Source organism: Psammomys obesus, unplaced genomic scaffold (genome assembly GCF_907164565.1).
Source record: "Psammomys obesus unplaced genomic scaffold, mPsaObe1.curated_primary_1811, whole genome shotgun sequence".
NCBI lineage: Eukaryota > Metazoa > Chordata > Mammalia > Rodentia > Muridae > Psammomys > Psammomys obesus.
Window position 1 is genome coordinate 21644556 of NW_026596034.1, and position 21179 is coordinate 21665734.

At 38.6% G+C, this 21179-nt stretch overlaps 1 protein-coding gene and 1 pseudogene across 2 annotated transcripts in view; both read left to right on the plus strand.

The window, feature by feature from the left end:
• Positions 1-21179, plus strand: part of Cbfb (core-binding factor subunit beta) — a 39683-nt gene that overhangs the window by 14420 nt on the left and 4084 nt on the right. Inside the window, exons 4-5 of one of the 2 annotated variants that reach the window (XM_055621098.1) lie at positions 5306-5422; positions 9640-9766. In XM_055621098.1, coding sequence (XP_055477073.1) covers positions 5306-5422; positions 9640-9766 — 244 coding nt within the window. The remainder of the gene's footprint in view (positions 1-5305; positions 5423-9639; positions 9767-21179) is intronic. The other variant, XM_055621097.1, reaches the window with a different exon arrangement.
• On the plus strand, positions 5434-8991 carry LOC129686926 (40S ribosomal protein S15a-like; annotated as a pseudogene).

A 21179-nucleotide genomic window follows, 5' to 3' on the forward strand; every position in this document is an offset into this window, starting at 1 on the left:
TACACTTTACTTACTTTGATTTGTCTGATTTTTACTAAAGGAGATATTTTCGTCAGTGATTATAAAATGTGATGAGTCTGGTGCTAAGTGAAAAAAAAAAAAGTAGTTTGAAGGCCAAGCATTATAAATAGTATACACCTATAATCCCAGCATTTAGGAAACTAAGACAGGGAGGCTGGTGAATTCAAGGCCAGGCTGGGCTACACAGTGAGACTCTGTCTCAAAAACTAAAACCTCAAACAGTAACAACAAAAAAGTCAGTAGTTTGAAAGGAATTAGTGCAAAGAAGCTAAGACCTTTTTTTCTTGTTCTTTTATTAATAAATATTCTGAGGCCCTGGAGAGAGGACTCAGTAGTTAAGAGTACCAGCAACTCTTCCAAAGGATACTGGTTCAAATCCCAGCACCCATAGGGCAGCTCAAAGCTATCTATAACTCCAGTTCCAGCAGATCCAGTGGATGTACTCTTCTCACCTTTAGGGTACCAGGAAAGACAAATGAGGTATGCCTACATACATGTAGGCAAAACACCCATATACATAAAATAATTTTTTAAAGAATTAAATATTTAGAGACTAAGGAATAATAATTTTCTTTTAATGTTTTCCTGGTATTTCATCTTATAGACTAAACTCAGAAACATTTTGAATGTAATCAGTTTATTTGTTTGTTGGGTTAGTTGGTTAGTTTGGTGTATAAAACAGGGTTTCCTTGTGTTGCCCTGGCAGTCCTGGAACTCACAGTGAAAACTGGCTGGCCTCAAACTCAGAAATAAGTCTGCTTCTCCGTCCTGAGTACTGGGATTAAAGGCATGTGTGCCACCATTTCCTGCTTATCAGCTTATAGAGAAGTGTAATATTCTTTCCAGGTGAAAGTTTGGGTTGTTTTGTTTGTGGATTTTGTGTTTTGTGGGGGGGTTTTTTGTTGTTTTTTTAGGAATGAAGTCTTTGCTTGCTTTTGTCAGTAGTTTTGGTTTCTGTGCATATTGGTCTGTGACTCAATCAATACTGATGCGCATTAGTATGTTTGTAAATCTACAATTATTCTGCTTTACTTATCTCAAAATTGTCTTCTTTAGAATAACTCAAACATGAAAATTGTTTCAATCACAGCTCTTCTCTTTTCAGTTTGCCTCACCTCAGCTACCTGGGAGCTAGAACATATTCTTTCTGAAAGAGTAATCCTGGTACTCACTACTTGCCAGTAGTCACGCTAGCCTCAAACTCAAGTTTCCTGTCTCAGCCTATGGAGTTTGGGGATTATAGGCCTTTACCATCATACCTAGATAACAAGAGATTTCTTTTATATTATTTTATTGAGACATGGTCTCACTATGTAGCCCTGATTGGGTTGGGACCTGTATATAGATTAGGCTGGCCTCAAACTCAGAGGCCTCTGCCTCTGTCTGCGAAGTTTAGGGATTAGAGTTAAGAAAACCAGTAAGAAGGTTTGAATTTACAGGTACATTTCAGTAAGACCAGAACTTTGTGAAATTCTGAATAATAATTTACTTTTGAAACAAGGTGCTTTTTTTTTTTCCTAGAAAATATTATTGCTTTCATTAGATTCATTTTTTAAGATTTATTTATTTATACATATGCATGACAGAAGAGGGCATCAGATTACATTATAGATGGTTGTGAGCTCTCTGTGATTGCTGGAAATTAAACTCAGGACCATCTGAAAGAGCAGACAGTGCTCTTAACCACTGAGCCGTCTCTCCAGCCCTCATTAGATTCTTAAGGGGTTTGTAAAGCAAAAACAAAAAAAAAAAAAAAAAAAAAAAAATCCAATTCAATATGATGGTAAAAACTGCTAATCCTCCTTCATAGACAGACTCCAAGGTCTTTATAGTACAGAACAAAATATAAGTACTCATTCTTCCAGAAAATGGGCACAGAGAGAGAGCTAGAGCTAGTTGTTACTGGAGATTAAATGTAAAGCTTTACTGTGTGTGCTGAGTAAATATGACCACAATGCAAGATCCCTAACCTCAAGCTTTTGGGGGGGGGTCGTTTGTTTGTTTGTCTTGGTTTGGTTTTGGTGTTTGAGACAGGGTTTCTCTGTGTAGCCCTGGCTGTCCTGGACTCAATTTGTAGACTGGGCTGGCCTCAGACTCAACAGAGCTTGAGTCTGCCTGCCTCTGCCTCCCAAGTGGTGGGATTACAGGCGTGCACCACTATGCCTGGCTCTCAAACTCTTTTTTAACTGTACCCCCTTTTAAGTAGCTAGTAAAAATAAATCAGTGGACTTGGGTCCTGAAATTTAAGTGTCAAAAGAAGGGTATGAGGAAATCCGATCAACTTCTCACTTATTAACTTGTACAGGATTTCCTTCTTTGATTGAGGATCTTGAGGATGCTTGTTTCTAAGTAAGCAATTTGGAGGCAGCAGTGGCATCATCAGCTCAGCTGTTTTTCCTCTACCATGCCTCTCGGGCCTGTATATTTAAACCTGGTCTGAAAAAATGAAAGGGGGAACATTTATGACAAAAACTTTGTTCTATAAATAAAAGAATTGCCAAAAACTTGAGTGACCTAAGGTCCTGTGACACCGAGATGCGTAATGCAGCCAACAGTGGCGAACATCAGCCTATGATATATTGTGTTCCCATGTGGTTGTTGCTGTTCATAGTCTGCTCTGCATTGTCTTTTTCTGCCCACGTTGAAAAGTTAGGCTTTCTCCACATTCTTCATTGGTCCCTATATCCTATTGATTCTTCAAGGAATCTTTCTTCCTTCTTCTATATTTGAACCCATAGTGTTAGTGGCCGCCATGTTTATTATATCAGCCCATATCTTATATTTCCTTTTTATCTCTAGATTTGTCTGTGATGGATAATTTAATAATTTTGATCTTTTCCTGGCTTATTTCACCTAGTATGGTTTTGGGGCCCATCTGTGTTATAGAAGCAATACTTAATTTTTGTTGTTAGAGTTTTTGTTTTGTTGTTGGTGGCAATGGTGAGGGTTGTTTTGTTTGTTTTGAGACAGTCATCCTGTGTAGTGCAGGCTGACCTTGCGTTTGCACTGGTCCTAATACTAATAATATAGTTGGATGATACAAGCATGTTCTTATTGAACTTCTTTGCTAGCTTGAATGATGGGGAATTTGAAGTTACAGGTTGAAAATAAGGTGATTTATTTTTATTAATTTTTGGATTTGGATTAATTTGGATTAATTATGAAATAAAAATATTGATGTTTAGATCATACTAAATTCTGCTAAACCACATTTTACCTTTTAAAAAACAAGACTATAGTCACTTTTCAACCTGGGAAGTCTCATTCTGTAGTAATTAGCTTTTAAAAGATAAGTGTTTTGTTGCTTCCTTTGGTTGGCTGCATCTATTTACTGGTTTTTAAGGCTTTGTGGAATCCATTTTCTATAACATAATTTTTTCCAGGACAAATGAACTTCATTTTGGAACATATAATAACCTTTCTTTTCAAAGTTTGAAATAAGGCATCATTTTCAGTGAAATAAATGTCTTTGTGTTTAAATGACATTATTGAATTAACATTACAAAATACCCACTCTTAAGAGACAGCAGTATATTTTCTTCAGACTTTGAGGCCTACTATTCATGAGTATATAAAAGCACCAAACATTTACTTTGAAGATTACACATAAAACTTTATTTCAGTGTGAACATTTAAATAAATCAGGATCATCAGATGTTATTTTAAATTAGGAGTCCAGACATTATTCTTCATAATGAATGTAGCCATTTTCTAAAGCCATTTAGGAATTTCCCAAAACAGATCAGTGGTGGTCTCCTTTTTATGAAAGATTTATAAAGAAGTAAAAGACAAGCTTGAAAAAAATGAATTTCACAAGGGGAATATTTTTGCCTGTGGATGTTAATATGAATAAGCTAAAAAATTGCAGAATCTGCAATTTTAAAAGCTATAAACCATTTGTGAAGAACACAAATATGGTTTAAAAGTAGCATGAAGTTGACTTTTTGGCTATTATAAGAAAAATTACATGATTTGTATCAGAATTTAATGTAATAGAGACTTTGGTAGTGAAATGTTACTGTCTGTACCATACCATGTACTGTGAGAAATAAATGGTCAGTCAGACTTAATAGGGATATACTAAGTCAAGTTCTCTTGATGGAAAGTGTAGAGGGATGTTCTTAGGTTTCTCTGGGGTGTTGAGCAGGAGGTCAGCATTGTCACCTGACTAAAGGTGCACATAGATGGAGTAAATGTGGCTGACTTGATGGTATGCAGGTGTGATTACTATAGCACAAGAAAGATGAAAGCAAGAGGACTGGGAGTTCAAGGTCGCTCCCACCTACATAGTGGCCAACCAGGGTTTCATGAGACTCTGTCCCAAAAAAGGATGGATGGGTGGATGGGTGGATGGATAAATAATTCGAAGAGGAATGAGCACTCATCAGAACAAAAGGAAATATGTGGTTAAACAGTTGTAACTATAACTGTAGACTGTTTCCCTTGCTCCAATGGGAGGAGAAATAGAACCTTATGTTTTTGCAGAGTCTTCTTTCTTTTTAAGGAGAAATTGACTCAACATAGTTTATTGAAAACTTTATTTAAAAAAGGGGGGGGGTTCTCAGCATAAGGAGAAGACAAACATGAGAATTCATGTGATTAGAAATCTCAGTTTGGAAATTCTACTAAAGTGACTTTTGCTCTAGTGTTATTTAAAACTTGTTACTTAAACGATCAGTGACTGTATTGGTTATCTTTAAAGAAGAAAATATAAAACTGTAAAAGTTTAAGTCACCTCAATATGTAAAGATGTTGAAATTTTTTGATAGTGCTAATAATGGTTTATAGGATAGATAGATTTTAGCTCAGCAAATTTAAAATAAAATTTATTGATACCTTTTAAAACTTAAGGCATAGTAGCCAGCTATGGTGGCTCATGCCTGTAATCCCAGCACTTGAGAGGCAAAGGCAGGTAGATCTCTGTGAGTTCAAGGCCAGCCTGGTCTACAAAGTGAGTTCAGGGCAGCCAAGGCTACACAGAGAAACCCTGTCTCTAAATAAATAAATAAACAAAACAAAAATAAAATACTTAAGGCATAAAGTGTATTACATATTTCACGTTTTTCAGTGACTTAAGATGTTATAGCATCTCAGAGTATTCCTTTTGGATATTTCTCCAACATACAACTTTTTATAACTGTAGTCCTATGGAATCCAGTGCCCTGTTCTGGCGTGCAGATGTACATTTAGAAAAGAAAAATAAACAAATATATCCTAAGGGGGAAAAAAAAACCGTGTCTGATGGCTTTTAATTGGTTTTCACCAGTCCTTTTCTGTTTTTTAGGTGTACTTGAAGGCTCCCATGATTCTGAATGGAGTATGTGTTATTTGGAAGGGCTGGATTGATCTCCACAGATTGGATGGTATGGGTTGCCTGGAGTTTGATGAGGAGCGAGCCCAGGTAGGGTGGTTTCAGGTTTTGCTGGGGATAGTTCTTTTATTTAGCCCTCAATCTTGTCTTTGGGGAACTCATTTAGCTCGTCTTTAGAGTAGTATGTTTAGGTCTGTGAGCAAATGAAAGGCATTTGTAAGTCCTGCAAGTTGTCTTTTGACTTCCATATACACGCTGTATAACTGGTGTCCACCCATATGTACACACCCACAAAGTAAATAAAATGAAAAAAAATTCCCTCTCCCAAGACAGGATTTCTTTGTGTAACCATCCTTGCTGTCCTGGAACTAACTAGCGCGCTCGCTCTCTCTCTCTCTCTCTCTCTCTCTCTCTCTCTCTCTCTCTACCAGGCTAGTCTCAAACCTTAGATCCGCCTGCCTCTGCTGGGATTAAAGACGAGTGTCACTAACCCCTAGCCTTAATATTTTAATTTATGTTTATTGGTGTTTTGCCTTTATGTGTGTCTGTGAGGGTGTCAGAAACCCTTGAATTTGAGTTATAGACAGGTGTGAGCTGCCATATAGGTATTTGGAATTGAACACAGGTTCTCTGGAAGAGCAGCCGATACTCTTAATCGCTGAGCCATCTCTCCAGCCCCTTAATAAAATATTTTTAAAAAATAAAAAGTAGTAGTATCTTAGGGCTATTATTGCTGTGATGAAACACCATGACTGTATGTATGTGTGTCTGTGCACTGTGTGTGCACAGTGGAGACCAGAAGAGGGCAAAACATCCCTGGGACTGAAGTTACAGATGTTTGTGAGTTGCTTGTGTGGGCTCAGGAATAAAACCTGGGCCTTCTGGAAGAGCAGCAGAATCATCTCTCCAGCCCCTGTTGTGTTGTTTTCTGAAGACTCCCTATGTTGTTCAGACTGTTCTCTTTAACTCCAAAACTCAGATGGTAGTCCTGCCTTAGCCTTCCACATGGTGGGTTACAGATACATGCCACAATGGTCCACTCCAACTTGTTTTCATGTAGACCCTGGAAAAACAAGTTAGTGTGACACGAGGCTCAGGAGACTAAAATTTTGCAAATATCTCTAACCATTGCTTTAGGCTGTATAAAGTTACTTGTCCCTAGCCATTGGTCTACATGGGTGAGCAGATAATTTTATTAGCAGGTACTGGCCTTTAAAAAGAAATGTTAAAGGACAGGATGATACTGGTAATTTCCCATCAGCTTTCTTGTTTTACCATTTGCTAAGAGTAATAATTCTGTTCAAGCCAGGCGTGGTAGCACATGCCAGTAATCCCAGCACTCAGGGAAGCAGAGGCAGGCAAATCTCTGTGAGGGCTCAGTCACCCTGGTCTACAAAGCAAATCCAGGACAGCTAAGGCTACTCACTTGTCACCAGAAAAGAGCATGACAGAAATTGGAACTAGGAAATAAAGAACTACCAAGTAGAGTGTACAGTGTCTCAATAATTTTCTTAGGGAATTAGGTTACAGCTTGCATACACTCTCATTTTATCTTCATAATTCCTTCATTGTACATATTCACAGTTGATAACTTTATGTTGGTTTGTTAATTAGGTTTATTTGCCACTGACCCCCGCAGTTATGTGATTAAAAAAAAAAAAAACTAACAATATTGCCTCATGTTGTATTAATGGCACCAAGCACATTACAGTTGCAGGCACATACTAAAGACTAAGCAAATAGTTTTGAAATAAATGAAAGTGATTAAGGGCCAACGAGATGGCATAGGGTAAAGGCACTTGTCACCAGCCTTATGACCTGGTTTTGATCTATAAGCCCCCCCAAAAGGGAGAGAACCAACCCCTGTAGGTGGTTCTCTGACCTCTACATCCAAGCTGCAATGTGTGCACACACATTAAATGTAATAACAATTCCTGAGAAAAAGAAGTAAGTGAGCAGAACAGAAGGGATGCCTTGTCATCAGCAGGTTTGTCCCAGTTGGTAAGTCACTAGAAATTGAACTTCCTTAGGCAGCTTTTTCTTTTCTAGGCAGCTCAGGCTTATTTATATAGAATATTCTGGAAGTAGATACAAGTTAGGTGTGTGACTTTTTTTATGTTCATAAGTGCTTGTAAGTTAATAGCACTTATTGAAATGTCTTAAGCCTTTTTTCTGTGTTGTCTTATTTTTTGTTGGTTTGGTTTGATTTGGTTTTGGTGTTTTGAGACAGGGTTTCTCTGTTATACAGAGCCCTGGCTGTCCTGGACTCCTTTTGTAGACCAGGCTGGCCTCGAACTCAGAGAGATTTGCCTGCCTCTGCCTCTCAAGTGCTGGGATTAAAGGCATGTGCCACCATACCCAGCTGTCTTGTGTCATTTTAACAAATATTACTATGCCTGTATTTTATATGAATTTACTAAGGCTTAGTGAAATTAATTATCATCTTGCCTTGGGTTCTAAAACTAGTAGGTACATCATAAAAATATGTTTTGGAGGCTCGAGATGGCTTAGAAATTAAGAGGATGGGCTACTTTAGGAAAGTATGAAAAGAACTAAGGTTCAATTCTGAGCCCCCATATAACAACTCATAACTGAGTATTCCTGTACTGGGGAAATCCAATGACCTTTTTTGCCTCTGCAGGTGCCGGGTACACAAATAGTACACAGACGTACATGTTAAAACAAAACAAAAACCACAAGATTTTAGGAAAGAAAAAAGAATGTGCTTTTCCTAAGTGCTGGTGATTGGACCTGGAACCTTGTGTGCTAGGTTGATGCTCTGCCACTAAGCTCTCTTTCTAGCCCTAAGTATGGGAATTTGATCAGACCTTTAACCTTTAAGTTACAGGCACTGAAAATGGAAATTATTAACCTTTCTGCCATCTTTCCACACCATCACCATGGTGCACGTGAATAACCTGGCAGATGCTCTCAAGAGCATCAACAATGCTGAGAAGAGATGGAGTGCCAGATCCTCATTAGGCCATGCTCCAAGTCATCATTCAATTCCTGACTGTGATGATAAAGCATGCTTACATTGAATAATTTAAAATCTTTGATGATCACAGAGCTGGGAAAATCACTGGGAGCCTCTCAGGCAGGTTGAACAAATGTAAAGTGATCAGCCCTAAATTTGATGTACAACTTAGAGACCTGGAAAATGGCAGAACAATCTACTCCCACCTCATCAGTTTGGCTTGTACAGACATCCTCAGCTGGCATCATGGACCATGAAGAAGCAAGATGAAAACACACAGGAGGGAAAATCTTGGGATTCTTTTTCTAGAGATGTAAAGCACACAAATAGAAAGCCCCTGTGAACTGTGAAAAATTAAATATTGTTAACAGTGACATTATTTTATGCACACAGCAAGATATCTAGCATAGTCAGGCCCAGTTTAACATTTACTGCATTATCAGAGGCACACGTCTTTTCATCTTCCTGTCTGTGGGTCTATCCTCATATTTGCCAGATGGCCGCTAAGTCTCTGAACATTGTATCAGTTCCCAGGAAGGAGTAATGGTGAAATTTCTCTTATATAGCCTTCTTAGAAACCTCATTAGTTGCTGTTACCTCATTGGCAGAAGTAAGTTATATGGCCAACCTTTGTGCTCTTCTGGGGAAGTGAATATTGATGGCTTTTTTTTTTTTTTTTTTTTTTATTCTGGATCTTTTAGTTTCTTCAATTATACCATCAAAAGTGTAAGTACATACTAAGTGGCATGTGACTGGCAAAGCTTGAACATTTTATGCTGAAGGGTCTAAGCAGTGAGGGAGCTTTTAAGGCTAGGAGTCATGTGATCAAATTGTATTTTAGATGTACACGGATGACAGGGAACAGTGGCGTGCAATAATAAAATGGAACAGGAACGTGGGAGACTGACAGTAATCTAGCTAGGAGCTCTTTGGGTTCCAAATTAGAAAAATGTTTATAGAAATGAAGGGGAGATTAAAGATTCCAAAAATATAAAAAGCAAATAGGTAGTATGCTAATCGAGTTTACAGGGAGGGGGCGCTAAGAAGAAGGGTCACAAATCAGAGATGGCTCAGAGTCCTATTAGACGATGACAACAGATGTCAGTAGTGCTAGCGCTGGAGAGGCTAATGCAGGTGGATCGTGTTTCAGACCAGCCAAGACTATAATAAGACTCGGACTCCCAAATAAAGGTACCTAGTTAGGAGTGCGAGGTCAGTATTGATATTTTAAGAATTACTCTTCAGTTGGTTTTCTTCCCCTCAAAAATCTACAAATTTAATTTTTTTACATAAATTAAAATTAAAATAATTATTTTATGTACCTTGACAGCAGGAAGATGCATTAGCACAACAGGCCTTCGAAGAGGCTCGAAGAAGAACTCGAGAATTTGAGGATAGAGACAGGTCTCACCGGGAGGAAATGGAGGTGAGAGTTTCACAGCTGCTGGCAGTAACTGGTTAGTACTTTCCCAAACTCTCAGGCTGTGTTTGCCATGTTTGTGCATAATGTTTTTTAATTTTGTCTTTTATTTTTAAAAATTGTGTATTTGTGCTTGAATTTATTGTATGCAATTTTTTAAACAGTAATTCTAATTTTTATGGTTGTGTAAGGATTTCTCATTTATTGGTCTTCAAAAAAAATTTTAATATAACAGGTATGTTTCTTTTTGTTCATATTTCAAATAGCTTTATTCTGCCTCTTGCTGCCTCCACTTTCTAGGTACTGGGATTACAGGTGTATGCTATCACATACTTGTAAAATGTGCCTCTTGTTAATATAGAACATTGTCAAAACATTATTAAAAATATTGCTGAAGTACTGAAGAGATGGCTCAGTATTAAAGGCTAGGCTTACAACCAAAAATATAGAACAATACTAAAAATCCTTATAGGCAAATACTATTTTCTACTTTTTTATGAATATTTATCTTAAGAGGTTTTGAAGGTTACAAAGGTGGCTTTCTTTGTTTCCTATTTTTGCTGTGCTGGGCATTTCACGTGGCCTGAGGCAGCTGCACAGATGCCTCATCACATGACTATCACTAGGAATGATCATCCTGAAACAGAGTCGTCTTTGTCATTTATGTAATTCTTGAGGCGACAACTTAATGTTTTCAAAATACTCTAAGAAGGGATTAATATGTAGGGGATGGAGCGCTAGTGTGGTGGTTAAGAGCGTTTGCTGCTCTTGTGGAGGACCCAGGTTCAACTCTCAGCACCTACATGGCAGCTCACAACTGTATAACTTCAGATCCAGGTGATCCAACACACTCTCTGGCTTTCATGGACACCAGGCATGCATATGTCACAAGGACACACATGCAGGCAAATTCTTTCTTTCTTTCTTTTTCCCCAGTCTAGATGCTTTTTTTATTTAATTATTTTTATTTTTATTAATTACAGTTTATTCACTTTGTATCCCACCTGTACCATCCTCCCTCCTCTCCTCCCAATCCCATCCTCCCTCTTCTCCACCCGTGTCCCTCTCCCAGTCCACTGATAACGGAGATCCTCCTCCCCTTCCCTCTGATCCTAATCTATCAGGTCTCATCAGGAGTGGCTGTGTTGTCTTCCTCTAGGACCTGGTAAGGCTGCTCCCCCCTCAGGGGGCGGGGGTGATCAAAGAGCAGGCCAATCAGTTCATGTCAGAGACAGTCCCTATCCCCATTACTATGGAGGCCACTTGGACACTGAACTGCCATAGGCTACCTCCATGCAGGGGTTCCAGGCCATCTCCATGGGTGGTTCTTGGCTGGAGTATCAGTTTCAGAAAAGACCACTGTGCCCAGACTCTTTGGATCTGTAGCTGTCCTTGTGGAGTTCCTGTCCTCTCCAGGTCTTACTATCTCCCACTTCTTTCATAAGATTCCCTGCACTCTGCCCAAAGGAGGCTATGAGTCTCCGCATCTGCCTTGATAACCTGCAGGGTAGAGCCTTTCAGAGGCCCTCTGTTGTAGGCTCCTGTCCTGTTCCCTGTTTTCTCCTTCCTCCAATGTCCATCCTCTTTGCCTTTCTGAATGGGGATTGAGCGTCTTAGCCAGAGTCCTCCTTCCTGATTAGCTTCCTTAGGGGTACATATTTTAATATGTTTATCCTATATTGTATGTCTAATATCCACTTATAAGTGAGTATATACCCAGTGTGTCTTTCTGCTTCTGGGATACCACACTCAGGATGATCTTTTCCAGTTCCCACCATTTTCCTGCAAATTTCATGATTTCCTTGTTTTTTATCGCTGAGTAGTATTCCATTGTATAAATGTACCACAGTTTCTGTATCCATTCCTCAACTGAGGGGCATGTGGGCTGTTTCCAACTTCTGGCTATTATAAATATAGCTTCTACAAACATGGTTGATCAAATGTCCTTGTTGTATACTTGAGCATCTTTTGCATATATGCCTAAGAGTGGTATAGCTGGATCTTGAGGAAGCACTATTCCTAATTGTCTGAGATAGCACCGGATTGTTTTCCAAAGTGGTTATATAAGTTTACATTCCCACCAGCAGTGGAGGAGGGTTCCTCTTCACATCCTCTCCAGCATGTGTTGTCACTTGAGTTATTCATCTTGGCCATTCTGATGGGTGTAAGGTGAGATCTCAGGGTCATTTTGATTTGCATTTCCCTGATGACTAAGGACATTGAACATTTTAAGTGTTTCTCTGCTATTTGATATTCCTCTTTTGAGAATTCTCTGTTTAGCTCTGTGCCCCATTTTTTAATTGGATTATATATACTGAATATTAGCCCTCTGTCAGGTAGAGGGTTGGTGAAGATTCTTTCCTAATCTGTAGGCAGTCGTTTTACTTTGATGACAGTGTCCTTTGCTTTATAGAAGCTTTTCAGTTTCATGAGGTCCCATTTATTGATTGTTGCACTTAAAGCCTGTGCTGTTGGTGTTCTGTTTAGGAAGTTGTTTCCTGTGCCAATGAGTTCCAGGCTCTTCCCAACTTTTTCTTCTAACAGGTTTAGTGTGTCTGGTTTTATATTGAGGTCTTTGATCCACTTGGACTTTAGTTTTGTGCAGGATGCAGGCAAATTCTTATACACATAAAATAAGTAAATCTTTTAAAAAGAGAAAAGTAAAGTAATCAGGTTTGGTTCCCAGCACCTACATGGCAGCTTATGACTGACTGTAATTGCAGTTTCAGAGGATCCAGTGCCCTTTTTAATCGCTAGCACACATACAGTGCACATACATGTGTACATGCATACAGACAAAGCACTCGTCAGAAACATGAACATAAAATAAAGTAAATCTCAAAAAATTTTAAATTTACTATGAAGTAAAATACAGATATATGGACATAGAAGAATATGTAGTCTGATGAATTACTATAGATCTGATACCCTTATAACTACTTTCAAGGTAACAAAATAAAACTCCAATATCATGCCAATACCCTCTGTATGCATGTCAGATTATAACTTCACTCAAAAGTAATCATTACCTCAATTTTTATAGTAACTACCTTCTCGCTCTGTATGGTATTAATACCTATGAGTTTAGTCTGTTTCCTGGTTTAAATGGACTTAGTTGAAAAAGTTAAAAAGTTAGTATTTAACAAATATATTCTTAAGGAATACAACTCTTCCTCCACCTTCTCCTCCTCCAAGTGCTAGAGCTCAAGCCTAGGACCTGTTCTACATTGTTCTACAACCCTAGCCCAAGAAATAGAAACTTGAAAAAAGCCAGTAAAGCTGACCCAGTGGTAATGGGTTATCAATGCTAATACTCGTATCACTCAAGTTGTGCATCCCACTGCCAAATTTGACTGGCTTGGGAGCTTGGGAAAGGGAGGAGTGAGATGGCGTAGTTTTTAAGAAAACTAGTTGTTCTGGCAGAGGACCTGAGTTCATTTCCCATGTGGCAGTTCACACCTGCCTATGGCTTCAGTTCTAGGGGATCCAACACCCTTTCTGACCTCCGTGGAATTTTGCACACATGTGGTGCACAGGCATACACTCAGGTACACACGCATAAATATAAAAATAAGTGAATAGTTTTGAAAAGAAAGAGTAAGGCAGCTTTGGGCTACCAGCAACCACCTAAATGTCTGAGGGGACTTGGTAGCCCTCCTGCCATCTGAGCAACTGAGAAACAGATGGAATTTGGAGCAAGCTGGCTAGCTACAAAGGCCAAATCAGTGAAGTAAAGGTTCATCAGTAGACCCAGATTGAGAAATAAGATGGAAGATCACTGACGTCAACAACTGTGTGTTGACATATGTGTGCATGTATGCCCATACATGCTAATACACAAATATGCACAGCAAGGTATTAAAAATATGATTACATCAACTAGAGTAATTTTATGGGATTAAAAATCAGTATTATGAAGCTGAGTTTATGCTGAGCATGGTAGAGCACACCTATAGTCCCAAGAGCTGAGGAACTGAAACGGAAAAGTGGCCACAATTCCAGGCCAGCTAGGCCTAAATAGCAAAAGTCTTGTCTCAAAAAAGGGGATGGTGGTGGAAGGAGGGAGGGAGGGAGGGAGGGAGGGAGGGAGGGAGGGAGGGAGGGAGGGAGGAAGGAAGGAAGGAAGGAAGGAAGGAAGGAAGGAAGGAAGGAAGGAAGGAAGGAAGGAAGGAATAGAGGGGCTGGGGAGATGGTTCAGTGGTTAAGAGCACTGGCTGTTCTTCCAAACAACCTAGGTTCAATTTCCAGGACTTCTGGGACAGCTCACAGCCACCTATAACCATGAGAGCATCAGACACAAAAGTGCTACACCTGAATGAATGCAAAACACCCATACATATAAAATAAAGTTAGCATTATTACTTAAGGTAGTCAAATTTGTAAACACAAAGTGGAATGATAGTTGCCAGGGAGATGGAGTGGCTGTTAATGAGTGTAGAATTTAAGTTTTGCAAGCTAACAAATTCCAGAGATGCACATCAATATAAATGTCCTTAGACACTGTTGATGTTCGTGAAAATGGTTAAGATACTATATGCATTTTAACACAATTTAATTTTGCTCTTGTTTTTTTGAGACAAGAGTCTAACTGTTTATCCCTCCTGCCCTGGAATTCACTCTGTAGAGTAGGTAGTCTAGCTTTCAACTCAGAGATCGAGCTGCCTCTGCCTTCTGCAATTAAAGGCAGATGTCATCACACTTGGCTACATTTTTTTTCTTAATGTTTTAAGTCAATGTTGTATAATACAAAAATTTTGAAGGACAAAATTACTTAAATACTATTGTTTAAATTAACATACAGAAAAGAGAGTGAGTATATGTGTATGTGTGTGTGTCTATAAAAAGTAGTTAAAAGTCCAGGCTCTAGGGCCAGACTGAGAGTTCTGACTCTGTCACCTACTTTGTTACCTGAGATAGCATACTTCACCTTTTTGTGATTACTCATCAGGGTCATTGTAAGGATTAAATGGGCAAATTCCATGTGAAAGAACCTTTAGAATATGTGGCACTGAGTAGATATCAGCTGCTGTTAATTCCTTTTCTGTGGTATTGTGGCGAATCTATTTTAGAATAAATTTTAAAATCTAATACGAAGCCTATTCAGTGGTTACTCTGTGAAGAAAGACTCAGTGTCTTTTAATGCTTGATAGATTTGTCAATGGGTTAATTTACTTAAAGGACTGGTAGTAAATGAGTCTATTCCTAGAAATTTTAGCTAGGGAAGTATAGAAGGATAGAGATAGACATCTGCACGCGTGAATACTTGGCTGTGTGTGTGTTTGAAGCTTTTACAATTTTTGATGTCTTACATTTCTTAACTCTTTCCTCGTTGTACTCTAAATACTTTGATACCCATTCATTGGGATGCAGCTTAAGTTATGTCAGGCCTTTCTCAAGTATTCTTAATTGTCTTCTGCTTTGTAATTTTCATAGAATTTCTTTCCTTCCTTCCTTCCTCCCTCCCTCTTTCCGTTCCCTTTCTGTCTCCCCAATCCCTCCCTCCCTTCTCCCTCTTCTCTCCCTCCTACCTTTACCACTTTTCTCCCTCCTGCCCACTCACCTTTATTCTCCCTGTTTGAGGTTTGTTTGCTTTGGGGTTTTGTTTGTTTTTGAGAAAAGATCTCATCTAGCACAAGCTCACCAGGAACTCACTGTAGAATCAGAATCAGTTGGATTATTGATCCTCTTGACTCCAGCTTCTAAGTGCTGGGAGTAGAAGCCTGTTTCGCCACTCACAGCTACCTCTTTTTTCTGTTAAAGCGTTCATTGAACTGTATGTTGAAATGGCTGTAAGTGTATCTGTCCTTCCCTTTCTTGACAGCCCATAAAATGAAACCGTTATTCTTTGTGTCCACTGAGTCATCTACCACAATGTTTTTACATTGTGTTTACTTGGTAAATGAGCATCTTCCAAACAACAGTTCTAACTCATCTGTCTGAGAACTAGGGTTTTTTGTTTTTGTTTTAAGACAGGGTTTCTCTTTGTAGTCTTGGCTGTCCTGGAACTCATTATGTAGATCAGGTGACCTCAAACTTAAAGAACTCCACCTGCCTTTACCTCCCAAGTGCTGAGATTAAAGACATGCACCACTACTCCTGGCTTTTACATAGATTTTAACTAAAAAAAAAAAAAAAAAAAAAAAACTTAGAGCATTTAAGTCAGCTCTGCTTGGGAACTTCACAAGAATACATTTGGAGAGATCAGTGTGGACAGACTTGGGGAGGCTGCTTTCCTGTGCAAGGGAATGGACAAGTAATGGAGCTTGTCAAGCCAGAGGACATGGTCAGTCTTTCTGCAGTAAATAAATATACCTGAAGAAATAACTGAGAATTAATGGAACAGTTACCTAAGAAGCGTGTGTGTGCGTGCGTGCGTGCGTGCGTGCGTGCGTGCGTGCGTGTGTGTGTGTGTGTGTAGTTCTGTTATTAGATAAAGTATGGCAGGTTTTGCTGTGTAGCCCTGGCTGGCCATGACCCTCTTGCCAGAGAATTTCCTAGTGTGGGGATTCAACATGCACCTCTGTGCCCAACACAGATTGTCTGTTTACTTAGATATTCTGTCTAATTTACAGTGTTGTCACTTGAAAACATTTTGATGTTTTTATGTTTGGCTATGAACAAAAGTAAAACCTGTTGACAGGGATGCCAAATAATTTGTCATTCAGATAGAATGTTCCCATTAGTGAGTCAGCAATTGAGAGCCTTGGCTTTGTAGTCAGGCCCAATTCACATTCTTGTTCAATCACTTGCCAGTGTCTCAAGCCCCAGTTTTATCACAGAAGTTGTGAGAATTCAATGAGAAACACTTAGAAAGCACTTAAATGCTGTGCTTAGCCCATGTGTGCCGACAGTACTAATAGCTCTCCAAAGTGCCTCCTTAGTGCTAAAAGCTCTGCCTGGTGCTGGCTCCAGCTAATTGAATTGTCTGGCTGATGGAGCATCCTTTTAGTTCTCTAAAGTGTATTGGGCACTAAAGCATTATGACCTAGAAGATAGAGAAAACAGATTTTCATCAATGATTTAAGAGTCTCTAGTCCACTGGTTCTCAAACTGTGGGTCACGACCCCTTTGAGGGTCAAACAACCCCTTCATGGGGTTCATCAGATATCCTGCATATCAGATATTTACATAATGATTCATAACAGTAACAAAATTACAGAAATGAATTAGCAGTGAGAATAATTTTATGATTTGGGTTACTACAAAATGAGGAACTGTATTAAAGAATTGCAGCATTAGGAAAGTTAAGAACCACTGCTGTAGTCACTTATGTTAATAATTTGAAATATTGGTTCTTTTAGAGAGCTGCCATCTAAAAACAGTGGGCTGGACTCTGTCTCCAGAGCACATACCCACTGGCAATTGAAGAGGGCTTTGTGGTCTGTGTGTCTTGTGGTGCTTTGTGTGAATATATTGTGCCCTTGTCCCTTATATTCCTGTCTTACCTATGAGCACTTCCTAAAAGCTTATTTTCTTGCTGTTTACCTCTTTTTAAAAAATAACAGTGGAAGAAAACATTTCCCTATAATTTAAACATCTTTGGGTCTGTCTGGGTGTGGTTGCCCATTTTGGAAGCAGAGGACAGGTAGATGGATCTCTGAAGTTTGAAACCAGCTTAATCTGCATAGCAAGTTCCAGGGCTACATAGTGAGGCCCTGTCTCAAAACACACGGACATACACATAATCAACTATCTTTGGGATTTAAACGTCTTCTAATTCATTCTTAATAACAGTTTGTAAAAATGAAACTCCCAGAAAAATTAATTAACATGTTCTCTTCCAAATAATTTGCTAGCAGAAGAAAGTGTAAGAAATTAAGCCACAGTTTTCCAACCAGGGCATCTGCACAAATATAGTCTAGCAGTAGGAAATAGAGATGATTAAGCTGAAAAATAAAATCTGCCAGGGGACATTAGAAATATTTTTTCTTGAAATAGAAAAGGCTGAGGCAGAAAAGAATAATATTGGTACTAGTGGGTGGTCCCAATGCCTGACTGGAAATGAGGGCCAGGGAACAGTGGTAACTCGTGGGTGGCACTGGGTAATAATCTTTGGAAGCCTGAGATTTTTGGCAGCACTGACACTTAGGGATGTCCACCACTGTTTGGATAACCTCTGAAACCTCTAGCTTTGCCATACTAAGGTTGTAATGATAGTGCTGTGAACATTTAATATGTATGTAAAGCCAATGTTCTGTTGGTGGGAAGCACAACTTCAGGTGGTGGTATCTTAAGGCTTTTCAGTTTTTACTGATGTCTTCACATGAAATTTCTTCATGCTTCCAGTTTGCCATCTATAAAATGTTGAGTTTTCTTTCCATCATTTATGGTAGGATTAGCATTTTCCGTCTTTTCAGGAAGAGGCTTTCACTAATACAGCATTTTGTCCACTTTTTAGTTGATTTTGCAAATGATAAATGAGCTGGTAAAAACGCTTATTTTAGTATCTTTAACCAGATACTCTTAAATTATCTTATGGTGTAAAATTGTATACAAAGTTATATCTAATATCTTATCCTATAGGGTTGGTTGGTTGGTTTTGTTTTTGAGACAGAGTTTTTCTGTGTAGCCTTGGCTGTCCTGGACAGGCTGGCCTCAAACTCACAGATCCACCTGCCTCTGCCTCCCCAGGTGCTGGGATTACAGGCATGTGCCAGCACACCTGGCCTCCTATAGTTATTTTTAAGATGAATATTTGTTTGAGCATGCATAGTTTTCTATTAGGTGACTTAAGAAACTGAATCTGGAAGCTAGTGAAAACCAGATGTGGGGGATGGGTAGTAAGATGGAAAGCTATCGGGGCTGGAGAGGTGGTTCAGTATTAAGAGCACAGGCCACTCTTGAGCACTCAAACTTGGTTCCCAACAACCTCTCCAGATCCAGGGTATCCAACATGATCTTCTGGCTTCCAATACCCATAAATAAGTCATAGGGAGCTGGAAAAAGATGGCTCAACAATTAAGGATGCTAAGTATTTTGGCACTTTGATTCCCAGCACCCATGTTTGGTGCTCATGTGAACTGTCTCTTAACTCCAGAGCCATTGGGCCCTGATGTTTCTGATCTTCCTAGATACCTGCACTAATGTACACAAAGACACAGGTACATTTAATTTTAAATGAAAAAAAAATTTTTTAATGGAGGGCTTATCTTTGGCTGTATATCCTTACTTAGTACTTTATGAGTCTGGTATCACATTCATCTGTTCCTTATTTAGGAAAGAAGCAAAATTTCATCTTAGGGGGCTAAAGAGATGGCTCAGCAGTTAGGAATGTGGACTGCCCTTGCAGAGGACTAGAGTTTTGTTTTTAAACTCTACATTGGGGTCACAACCATCTATTACTCCAGCTGCATACATGTGTTTGTATAGACACACAGACAAAACATAAGTCAAAATACATTTTTTTTAAGAAATAGAAAAAAATGCCATTAGTGTAACATAGATTAACTTTACTTGGTTCTGCTGGCTACAGGGGTAGCAGTTTCCCAGGGTTCATAGTGCCTGGAAAGTGTTTTGGTTTTGAATTGGGGAAGTGCCTCTTGTCTGTCGGGTAGCAGTTCATGTATTGTCTGTTGTCTTTAGTTAGATTGTCTTCTTGACCTAAGCTAATAGAGGTCTATTGGTACACAATTTGGCTACAAGGCACTACAACAGATTTTTCTCTAGCATTGCCTAGAAACTACTTCCATCTGGTGAGATTATGAAGGATTAGCAAATAGTTATTTTTAATACAGAATGGATTAACAATTACTGAATTTTCTACCTTTTAAAGTTTAGTTCTCAGCAAATCAGGAGAATTTTGGAAATCAAACAAAAGCTTTATGTGGTTTTTGACTTGTTACAAAATAGTTTTGGAGCTTATATAGTCCAAGCAAAAAGAATGACTCAGCCTCTATTTATCTTAGATTCAATATTTGCATTTTTAGCACATTTGACTTTGTACTAAATACACAATTTTTTGTATAAGAAAAAAAAATGAGCATGTGTATGTGGTGTGTGAAATATGGCAATCAGAGGACAACTTGGTTCCCAGGGGTTGTACTCAGGCTTGTTGACAAGTGCGTTTCCTGGTTGAACCAACTCTCTGACCTAGTTTTTACCTTTTTAATGAGTTAGGAGGGAAATGTATCAACTCAGGACTTAAGATTTTTGCTTTGTATCTCTGAGCCTTAGCAGTAGGAAACTCAAATGCCCTGTGAGTGTCGAGGCATTACTAGTCCCTCCATGTTGCAATGAGAATTAACTGTGTAATGAGAATTAACGCAGATCTCTTAAATACCAACTTTTAGCTGAGTATCAAATATAAACTGAGTGTGGGAAGGCTATATCTGTATATGGTACATATTCAGTGAGTTGCAACTTAAAAGCATTTTTTCCCATAAAGAGTTTTCCACATTTGTTTTCTTCTGCTTAATAAAAGAATAGCAATAACCAAACACTTTGATTTATTTAAGCCCTTCTCTTGGCTAATTTCTCCAAGTCCTGGCTAGTGACTGCTTTGTCACTCTTTTATATTCATCTTATGATGACCTCCTAGAAAATGGACTTGCTGTATTTCTGAATAATATACTAAAAAGTAAGAAGACAGGACCTATGTGGTCTGTAATAAAATGTCTAGTTTAGTTAAAAACAACAAACCATGTTTTTGATGTTTAGAGTGAGTTCAGGGAGGACTTCTTTACCGTTATCTAGTATAGCTTACTACCTGTAGAATCTCCTCTAAAACATCCAACCTGCACTGGGTAGGGCCTTCTCGTCTCTTTTAGTCCCTCCTCACAAGGTAAATAGAAACTCACAGCACAAGCAAACAGTGAAGTTACTTTTCTTTACTCCTACATTCCATGCTTTCTATCAAACCATACTGTGGTTTAGACAAGTATCCCTCAGCTGTTTCAGCACAGCCAGGACCATTACAAAAAACTTCAGCTGTTAGTTGACTGTCACCCATTTGAAATCTTTATATTATCATTAATAAAATTTAAAAATAACTTATCAAAGACAAAGGCTATACTATTTATAAAATACTATATTGGTAGGTTAGTGATTTGTAAATGTATAATTCAGATTGATTTTCCTTAGTGTTTCCTCATTTGCTCAGCCCCTTTCTAACCTTTATTGACTGAAAACAAATGCATATATCACAGTCTCTGATTCTATAGAATTGACTGGTCTTCACAGTACTCTTAGCATTGATTGTGTAAAGTATAAATAGGTTTTCTGGTATATGGTCATCTGTAGCTTTTTATTTCAGCAGGCTGTACACCATACTATGACCATGAGTATTCTGACTGAAAAGGGTGTGTTAAAATAAGCTGTGAGATGTCTCCTGACAAAAATGGCTTAAATCCCTTTGCTAGAGAAGAATTTACTATTAACTTTTATTTTGTTTAGAATTAAATAAGGCAAGCTGTCATTTTGTTGTGGTTATTTGCTTTTGGGTTGTTTTGTTT